At 38.5% G+C, this 10489-nt stretch overlaps 1 protein-coding gene across 1 annotated transcript in view; it reads right to left on the bottom strand.

Annotated features, from left to right (window-relative positions):
* Window positions 1–2878: 2878 nt before the first annotated feature.
* Window positions 2879–10489, bottom strand: part of DPP4 (dipeptidyl peptidase 4) — a 41410-nt gene continuing 33799 nt past the window's right edge. Inside the window, exons 24-26 of the mRNA XM_049798948.1 lie at window positions 5643–5715; window positions 5321–5394; window positions 2879–4480 (exon numbers count right to left, since the gene is read on the bottom strand). Of these exons, the coding sequence (XP_049654905.1) occupies window positions 4382–4480; window positions 5321–5394; window positions 5643–5715 (246 nt within the window). The 3' untranslated portion in view covers window positions 2879–4381. The remainder of the gene's footprint in view (window positions 4481–5320; window positions 5395–5642; window positions 5716–10489) is intronic.

Here is a 10489-nt window from a genome sequence, read left to right as displayed (position 1 = left end):
CACATACATATTGACTGAAAGATAAAAACAACATTGCAAAGTAAAATGGGGCTTTAAAGCCATTACAGAGACATTTTTCATAATGGATTTTGTTACTGCCTGATCCTTCAAGCTGTTCATTTGTGTAAAACCAGGACTGTGAGATCAGGTATTGAATTAATAGACATGTGGAGCAAAAGTTTTATTGCGTTATTTGGAATTCACTGATTTTTAAATTTTTTTAAAATAAAATTTTTAAATTATTAAATGAAAGCTAACTCTCAATTATTATGCTATTACTTTGAATCCTACAACTAAGAATTACAGTCTTGTAATCTTTATAACAACTCATCCACAGGGCTCTAACATTCCCCAGCTTTCCAAAATACAATAATCCTTCTGTAGACCTCACGTGAGCAACTTTTCACATCCAACACATTTAAAGTATGCCTTCTAATGTTTTTGTGTGTATGAGTGTGTTTTACTACTTTAGCCATAAATGATAACTGCATTTGGCTGCAAACTACTAGGGTCACTGTTCTAAATTTGACTTAGCATTATCAAAGCCCATTAAAGGCCATTTTTATGGAGAAAAAAAAATATCTAATGGACACAAAGAAGGATTTACATTGAATTAAATGTTTGTATTTGTAAATTTAGGAAAAAAATGCTGATGCATTAAGGTTAAATGCTTTGTTTTGTGTACTTGATGATAAATTGTAAGATTCCAATTGTTTTAAGGTTAGTATAGCAGTTCAATACTGGTTTGTCCCGGAAGCTGCCTGGTGGTGTTTTAATATGTTGCTTTGTTACAGATAATGTATACAATCGAAACATATTAGTTTCACTTGACCAACCATTAGAATATTAAGAAATCAGTGTATTCAATGGCATTCTGTATTTCTGTTCAGTATTTCAGAGTGGTTTTATTTCTAAACAGTCACTCTGTTCTTGTGTGAATTTAAATGCTATTACAATGTTAATCTTAACATTCTGAAATCACACACAATATAAAGGAAATGTAGTGCTATATTTACTTCTCATTTCATATTCCTGGTCAAAACTACTCAATTTCTTGGATGTAATTTATTACAAAACTTTATGTGTACATGTGAATAGACTATTGTGTTTTTCACAATTAAGAAATGTTATGTGAAAATAAATATTTATCCTAACTAATTTTCAATTTTATTTTTACACTGCAAAATCCAGATCAAGCATGCAGTATGGGTATGGTATTTTAAATGTCTACCTGACACTTGAATGTGCTTCCCATGTTAATGAATTCTAGAGCCCAGTCCTGCTCTATTTCCAAGTGGAATCTCATTGAAACATGCACTGTGGTCAGTGTTGGCTTGCTGTGTGTAGTTGATGGCAGTGTACTTGGTCTGTAACGGTAAGTAAGCGTGCTGTTAGGGATGGCACATAACAGGCCTGCTCTAGAAAGAGAGTGGGAGTTAAATTCTGATTTACTGGTCACGAGGTGGTTGCCCTTGCTCCTGAGAGAGATTATGTGGACCAGGCAGCAGTAGTTGGGTCTTTTTACTGTTCAAGAGGTAAGGTCATACAGTTTAAGCTACACTATTTAAAGTGTCCAATATTGAACAGCAGCTTAGTTGACTGCCTATTGGTGGGAGCTTCTACTATTCTCAGGACCCTAAATTTCTGCTACTGAAAAACTTTTAGGCCTTAAACCCTAGAACTGCTGCCAAAACCCAATACTTAAAGTACTGTCTCCATCTTACTAAATCCCTTTAATCTTCGTCACCAATTTTAAAACCCAAGATGGGGAGCCTCTCAGCCTGGGAACAGTAACAGTTCTCACACCTCTGGATTCAGCTGCTTCTGTTAGGATTTAGCACAAAGCGTACTGTACAACAAACTTAAGCATCTATTTCGCATGGGAAAAAATACAGAGGAAAAAAGGTAATTGGTAGGTGCCTAACTAACTCTAGCATGTGGTACTACTTAAGGCACAACTGGTTCCTAGGGCTGGCTTTGTACATTAATGAAATGAGCTGGCCTGTTCTGGGTATTTACCTGTGCTCCTGCATTCAAGGAAGCTGTCAGTTCCCTGAGGCCACTCTGTTGTCCTATTGTCTGAATTATTTTTGGAGCTGAGGGAGATCTACCAGAGAGGAAATGAGACACAACTGATGGTTATTAGGAGACTTACTATAGAAATAAAACATTATTTTTTTGTTTTAAAAGTTGCATCATGCTTTATTAGCAGCATAGCTTAGAAAGTGCTTTCCCGACAAATAAGATAATTAGCACTGTACTTTGTTATACCTCACAGATTAGACAGTTAAAACAGGGCTATGTCTTGAGAGTAGAGTTTCCCAGTGAGATGCTAGCAATCAGTAAGGTAGGTCAGATACAAAGAACTGAATCTTTACTTAATGAAAGATATATCCAGACCATGTAATTATTAGTTTTAGTTAGAAAGGTGTTTTTTTTAAATCCTTCTCCGATTACACTGAGGGAATACTTTGCAGTTAATGAGAGGCTACTTAATGTAGCTTTTGGATTACAGAAATAACTTTATATGATGGTGTCTGTAATAACATTTAAAAAACCCCCTGATTATTTGCCCCTTGCATACACAAGCCATCCAGAAGTTCACAATGATCATCTTTTTTATAACTTATCTGCATTGCTGTGATCTACCTTTAAACTGATTTATGTTACTTTCCATTGAGTCAAAAGAATCAGGAGACATGGATACTATAACCTTTTAGAGGCAAGTGACAGCCTGTATCCTAGAGAACTTTAACAGAACAGTTTAACACATTAGAACCACTCATACATTGAGCTGAAGATTATAGCTGTAATACCCCTCTCCAGTTTGTTCTGCACCCCCCTGCCCCCCAACCCATATTTTGTGAGTCAAGGAGTTTTTAGTTTATTTGTGAACCCAAAACCTTATTTTCCATCTCAGGCCCCCTTATCTTTCTCATTAAGGACAAGCTGCACAAACTGTCTTGACATTCTCCCCATGCTTTACCTGTCTGTATGAGTACTTTTACATTCACACCTAATGTCACTAATAACCCACAATACATACATAATCACATGCTGGCATCTAATATCAAGAAGCTAACTGTTAGATAATCACGTCACACTCCATTACATGATACCATTAAACAAAAGCAGAAACTTCATTGTAAGTTTCTCTCAAAATTAATGGCTTTTTGTAAAATTCTAGGAGTTAGTTTCTTGAGCAACATTTTAGTGATACAGACTACACTTTCCATAACTTAATGTCTTTATTATTTTAAAGGAGCACAGTTTGTAGCACAAGTGGGTTGCATCTTTTTTCTACCTGTGTGAGTGACATTAAGAAAACTAATCTTATCTTCAGATCAAGAAGCCTACCTGGAGTGCTGAAGAGAAAGCAGAAATTTACTGGTAGGCTGCAAGGAAGAGCAGGTTTGCTAAATAGCATGTTCACATGAGAGTTACAGTCCAGCCCTTGCTTTAAGTGACTCCTAGTTTGCATTGTAATGTTCTGTGTTTGAGTGCAAGGAATATATCCTATTCATCAGTAAACAGGAAACTTCTAAAAAAATTTCTCTGTCCCTTAGAGAAACAATGGTGGGCTGCTAGAGTTCCCAGATAAGATCTTACCCATGCAGATTCCCACAGTAGCGGCCTTTTTGATTATAAAGTAAGCAAAAATCACAGTACAATGATAGGAAACAAAGAAATTCAGTGCCATTGGTTTGAAGAGGTATCATTCAAAAATCTGTGGTGAAAGCTGGTTACATGCTTTCCTTGGAAGAATTCTACAGTTGTAATCCAAGAGATCGCAGAGAAAATACTAACTCAAGGAATCGCAGTAAACAATGTTTCATTCTGCATAGAAAATATTAACATTGCGGTAATTACTGATATTGTTTCTAAATTAATAATTGATCAAGCATTAGGTAATTTCTGCAAAATCTGCTTGAAGTTTTATCAGTATCTTCACAGAAATAATCACAGGGTTCATTTTGGTTTTTTGTTGGAAACATTATTATTTTTATTCCTCAACTGATCTCCACATTGGTTCCTCTGTGACGTTTTCATCATTCATTACCCTAATATAGAAATGGGACTGTTTCTCTTTTAGACCAAAATATCAAAAGGTACTGATTCAAGCAAGTACCATGCTTTCTAGAAGTCTGCAACATACCTACACTCTGGTGATTTTAAGACCTTATTAAACACAATCAATAAAAATGCAATAGTTGCTTGGTAACAGAAATCATTATAAAGATTAGCATTTCACTGCGTACACAGGTATCCCAAGAGCTGATCCTTATCTCATCTTGATTGATAAAAGTTTATACTGGCTCAGTGTACATTAGCTAGAGTGTTTTCTGGAGAAGTACCATTGCTAACAACCAAAATGCTGGTGCTAGGGCAGTGAGAAACACTGCTTTATGAAGTGGCTCATATGGGTATAAATATGCTTATGTGCTTGACCGGTGATGGCATGGTCTTTGTCAGTATACCACTGTGGGAAAGAAAAAATACAGAGAACGTTAGTTCTAGTTCTAGCTACATCTAAATCAAACATGACAGACACAAAACCATGTGCAGACATTTAAAATTATCCCAGCATGAGGCTAATTCAGCGTGGAGGCAAAGACATAATGGTGGTAGCAAGCTGCTATGATACTTTTGTCCCTGCTTTGTGTGTGGAATATACCATCTATTCATTCTAAAAGTACAAGTACAATACATGGCTTGTCCACATGGAGGGTATATGCAGCTCCTTAATTTAGGGTGGTGGCTGATCTCTGCACCCTCTAAGCCCTGCAAGTTTGGCTGAGGACAACCATGCACTGGTGCACTTGGCTTCCTTCTATACTTCGGGGAGAAGGCAGAAAAGGAAGAGCTTGCACCTTAGTCCAAGAGTTTCCATGTACAGCATAAGAAGGGGCAAATAACTACTTGTCTTACAAGTTCAATAGAGAAACACCGAATGTGATGGACAGGTTATTTTGGACTTAGCTGAAGTTATATCCTATCCATAAGATATTATTCATTGGACTTTCAGTGTATACAAAGATTGGGATTGGCTTGGCTGTTTGTCTGAGAACACAAAAATATTAACAAAATGAAAGATTAGGTAAACAGGGTCAAATACAAGAAGGAGTTGCTTTACATTTTTTCTTATACAGAAGATACATGGGTGTGTTACATTAAAATTTCAGCTACTGAACACAAAATGCCAGTATGTGAACTTTCATTTAAGACGGTAATGGATTTATACCTAACAACAGGGAGCTTTTGCTATTATTCTCATAATACAAACTTATTTGTATGATGATAAACCAAAACAGAACCATACCATTGCCTGAAAATCCACTTCAGCATCAACAAGAGCTTTGGAAATCTGTGCTGCTTGCTGAAAGTGAACATTATCTGAAAAGTGGAAGAAAAAAGAAAAAGATAAACAAAAAATTGCTTCTATACCACTCTGGGGGAAAAGCAAAGCAATGAATACAGTCAACTCCCCAGCACTGCTGACTGAAACACAAATTAGTTGCAGAAAGCAGTATTATTTTATTGACGTAAATGTAACAGCCTTGCCCCTTCATGCTTTTGTTTTGTCAGTAGTAGAATTGCGAACCTGTCTGTAATACTAAAATGTCTAATTAACTGCAACTCACCATCTGCCGTTCCATGAATAAGGAGATATTCAACTTCCTTGAATTTTTCAGCTCTGGCCATTACTGTTGAACTCTGAAATTAAAGGAAAAAAAAAAGAAAAAAGGTGCTATTTATTAGAAGATGATTTGCTACCAACTGACTTTGATTCCTCTTGACACAGTCTGGGGTCCTTCAGATAAAAACAACCCCTGCTCCCCCCTCACATGCCTAAGTAGCATGTTCACATACCCAACAGCACTGTGCCCGCACTCAAGCCAGTCTGCACCGGTCTGCAATTATTACCAAGGGTTATGTCTGCAAAGTAACAGGCAATTCCAGAGGGGAAGAGTTTTGCGAGTGAGATACGCATTTAATGCATTGCTAACATGTTGTTAGCCTGCAGCACACCACTTGCCATAGGTTTCCTGTGCGACTGCAGGCAAGTTAAAAAATGTTGCCATGGCAACAGTGCACTCTATGATAGCGAGGAGTAGATCTTGCAGAGACCACGCGCGTTATCTTCTCCACCACAATGTACACTGGTTTACCTGCAGGTAAGTCAACAGAGCTAATATTTCATCATCAATCTCAACTGAAAATGGCTGACAAGAAGTTTAACACAATGCTCTTCTCCAAATATGATAGAGAAATGCCTGAAGGAAAAAACCACTAGACCAAATCTATAAACAGAAATCAAGCTACATTTGTGGAATTAAAACACAATATAGTGATTAAAAAAAAAGAGCAACCAAGATTAATCAAGAAACTTAAAAATACAGTAACAACATATTCCCTAGAACATACTAGCCACCTGACTTGCTAGTGTGACTAGGTACTAAAGAAAGAGGAAAGTAAGGATTGCAGGTAAGATCTTTAATCTTACAAGGAAAGGCAAGGAAAGGGAATAGGATAGTGCTCTGCCATGAGAGTGGGAAGAAGAAAAGGGACAAGAGACAAGCCCTTTTAGGCTTGATAAGACGAGCATAATGGGGCAAATATACATTGAATTAAATTTCCTTCTATAAGCAACATTATAGGGGTTCTCTGCTGAAAATAATGCGGAAGTTTTTTCTATATTGCAGCAACTTAAGAGCTAACATGACAAAGAAAAAAATAGTAAAAATTAGAAAAAAAAATGTGGTGTTTTGGTTTTTTCTTCCCTACCTTGTACTAAGGCTGTATCCTTACACAGGGATTTGCATATAGTACCCCCCAAAAGTCAAATACATTCTATTACTAAGACACAGAATTGTTCTAATTTCCTTACGCGTTGTACACTCATGCATCTTTAAAGCAACCATAAATATTAAATTCCTTTTGTCATGGCAGAATAGCATACCACAACCCTCTTGTATGTGAAATGAGTGCTTTGCAGTTATTCAACCAAATTTAAAAAACAAGCTCAGCAGAGAGAAAAAAACACCCTCCAATCCATGACACTGCAATTGCACGGTTTTGATAGTGAAAGGTTGCAGAGCACCAGAAATCCCATCTAATATATGGAAATCCATACACACTATCCATTGAAACAAGTTGGTATCACACAGTGAGAACAGATAGTTACAAGAGTGCCAAAATCTGGAGGGAGCACTTTGATTCAGTGACGAGCACTGGTACAGCAGCTGACCAAAAGATCAATTCAGAAAGTAATAGCCCAGCAATATAAAAAAACCCAAACAAACAAAAAAACGCAAAAAAAGCCCCGAAACCAACCCCACAAAAACCAAGCAGTGTCCTTTGACATGACATTTTCCATATGTGCAGAGGGAAACTTGATAGATTGCCTTTATAAGCTTTCTTCCAGCAAATCAGTGCTGCTTTAAGGGACAGCAAACCTTCTGCGAGTGGAACCCTGACTTGAGCTACGCTTCCGAGAACTCAACTTTCCAAAAGCACTTTTAGAAAAAGGATGTCACTATTTTCCGCCTCCAAGCATTAAATAAACAAAATAAAGCTATTTGTAAAATACTTCTGAAAGAAGGAGCACACAAAGGAGATACTTTCTCAGGTTTTTTTTTATCACTTGCAAGCTGTACCCATACTCAACATGAAGAGTCCCTTCCCTAAAACACACTTTAAGGACACGGTACTCCTGGCAAAAAAGAAGGTTGCAAGATAGGGAGCAATCTCAAGTTAGGTGCAGTTACAGCACAAAGCAACAGCTACATCAGCTGAACAAACCTCACATGGACAGCAAATAAATACAACTGAATTCACCCCTTCTGTTTCATAGTCAACACTGCTGGGACAAAGGCTCTGAAAAGGTAACGTGTACAAGTACTGAGAATTGGGCCCTGCTGAATGTGACTGGCTTTTCTAAAAATCACACGGCAGTCAACATTTTACCAGCACTCCACAAACAAGTGAAGGTTTGGCTGAAACTGAAGGTCTCTCTCCCTTTAGCATATTCTCAGATAATAGAACAAATGTCAAATCAGTACAAGATGGCATATTTACAAAATTGTACCCTGTTTTGCATAACCTAATGATGCAGCAGTTCTTAAGGACTGAACATTTCAAATCTGCTAGAAAAAGATTGCCAAATCTATGACTGTTTCAAACACTTGCCAAAAGCATATCAAATTCAGAGTGAACTGCAAAATAATCTTCTCACAAGTTGAACAGTCTCTTCGGTATGCTTTACATGGCTACTGTATCTGACCTCTAGCGCTCTGCCCTGATTTAGTCTCAAGTTTTTTTTACATCAGGGACATTGCTTCCCCAGCAGACAGCTTCTCTGCCATTCAGCCTAGGATCCCTACACAATTATATTGGGAGTTCCACCCATGCTTGCTCCTTTCTTTTACAAAGCTCTAATTTTTAATAATTCACAACTACCTTAAAAGGCACTGATCAGACCTAATTAGCCTACTCAGAGGAGTGTGAGTCATCCCTCAGACCTGACAGAGTATTTAACATCTCGGATTCTCTTCCTTCAGTAACTGTGAAACCTCACGTCACAGTAATGCAAAGGTAAGGTGTACCCCTCTTACCACAACTAGTTTCTTGAGACTATACATTCACAGTCATTAATAATACTCTGTGCATTAGGAAGGCACCTAGCAGCATGTATATCTTCTCTAAGCATGTACGTACACAGTCTCATTTCTTTTAAATTAGGGCACACAGTACAGAGTTTATGCAACCTTTCACTTTTCAAGCCAGCTTTAGAGCGGATGCAGTAGGATAGAGAATATACGATGCAGCACGCAGACCTGACGGTACAAAGTTAACAGTTAAAAAATGCTTTAACAGCTTCAGCTAGGAAAGCTTTTGGTACATGTTTCGCATCTACTTGCTAAAAAACATTCAGTTCAGAAAACAGCTCTCATCAGCAACAAGGGGCCAGGAGGCTGGCTATTGGGACTGGGACATTGAACAAAGGGGCTGTAAGCCAGAACGTGCTGGGCTGAAGTCAGCAAGGGTCTTCAGCAACAACAAAATCCCGCAACACTTCCATTGGTGCTACATGAAAAGCAACAAACTCGCTTCTCAAGCTACCCCACCCCTCCAGGTTTATATGGAAAAGTAAATTCCAAGTAATGCATTATTTGGGGCTTTTAACAACAAATGAGGACTTAAGTTGCATTTTCCTTTCTCTAGAAGCAGCAGTGAAGTGTGACAATCTGATCTGTGCCATTACCCCTCCTCCATCTAGCCACCATTCTCCCCAATTAGTCCTCCGAGTAACACATTTGAAACCTTTAGCTCTTTGGTACTGGCAGTTTCAACGTGGCCACTGCCAGCAATGGATACTATGCCAAGAAAATCCGACTCCTGGCTTGAAAGGATTAAACAGTCCTCTGTTGCCATCTGTGCCGTGAAGCTGGTGAATGACTTTGTGCACCCAGAGCGTTAACGTTCGTTCTGCACGACGACAGTAACTTCTATTTACACTGCTACCTCGCAGACCTCCTACTGTTCCCACTGCCTTAAAGAAACACATTTGAAAAAAAGGCAGGCAGGCGGCTGCAGGCTGCTGGTCAGTCCCCAGTGGGCCTGAGCAGCCCGCTGGTTAGAAGAGGCAGACGCAGTAACAAGTCTTCCAGCAGTCACTGCCATTGTCCTCAATTTTGACCAGAACATCTGATATAGCAGCTGGCAAAACTAGATTATTGTACTGACATGTCAAAACAGATGTTTCAGTCCCATATATATATATATATATATATAAAAGTATTTATATGTTTTACCATACTTTTAAATCAATGCAACACCCTCACTCTCCCCCCCCCCCGATGTTTTTTTTAACACATCAAGACACACCATCAGTGCTAAACTGTCTTCTAGCCTATTTACCAACTCAAACACAGAGAATGCCCCATCTCTTTGCATCTAACACCCATGTTTGGTTCCAGCATTGCCATGGCTGAACGCCTCTGTGAAACATCCCAATAACCAAGGCACAAAGTACCCCTCAGATCCCTCACAATTCTCCCAAAGCCACTCTATTTCCACCTAGATCTGAAATTTAATAAAACCTTACAGAAGGCTTGGGCTGCTCTGCCCTACACCCAGCTACCTGTGACTTCAAAAAGCCCCTGAGGCAACAAAAAGCAGCTGGCACAAGGAAGAGCAAGTCAAACACTTCATCATGCCATAATGAGGAAAATCTATCTACAGGTATTTTGCTCCCATTAGAACACCTGGAAATTCCCTCACTTCTGGGCAAACATTAGTCATTTTAGACCAAGCCTTGGACACCCGGTGTCTCAGTTGGTCTGCAATTTGTTTCATAGGATCACAGTACAGACAGACTTGCCTACCTGTTAAAGTTTCCTGATATTTAGGGGATTTTGCTTTCCCTGAAAAAATCTTGCAGATTCCTAAAGCAAGGAAGTTTACACAATATCCATCTTTTAAAAAA

Source organism: Accipiter gentilis, chromosome 1 (assembly GCF_929443795.1).
Source record: "Accipiter gentilis chromosome 1, bAccGen1.1, whole genome shotgun sequence".
NCBI lineage: Eukaryota > Metazoa > Chordata > Aves > Accipitriformes > Accipitridae > Astur > Astur gentilis.
This window is presented reverse-complemented; position numbering and strand designations above follow the sequence as displayed.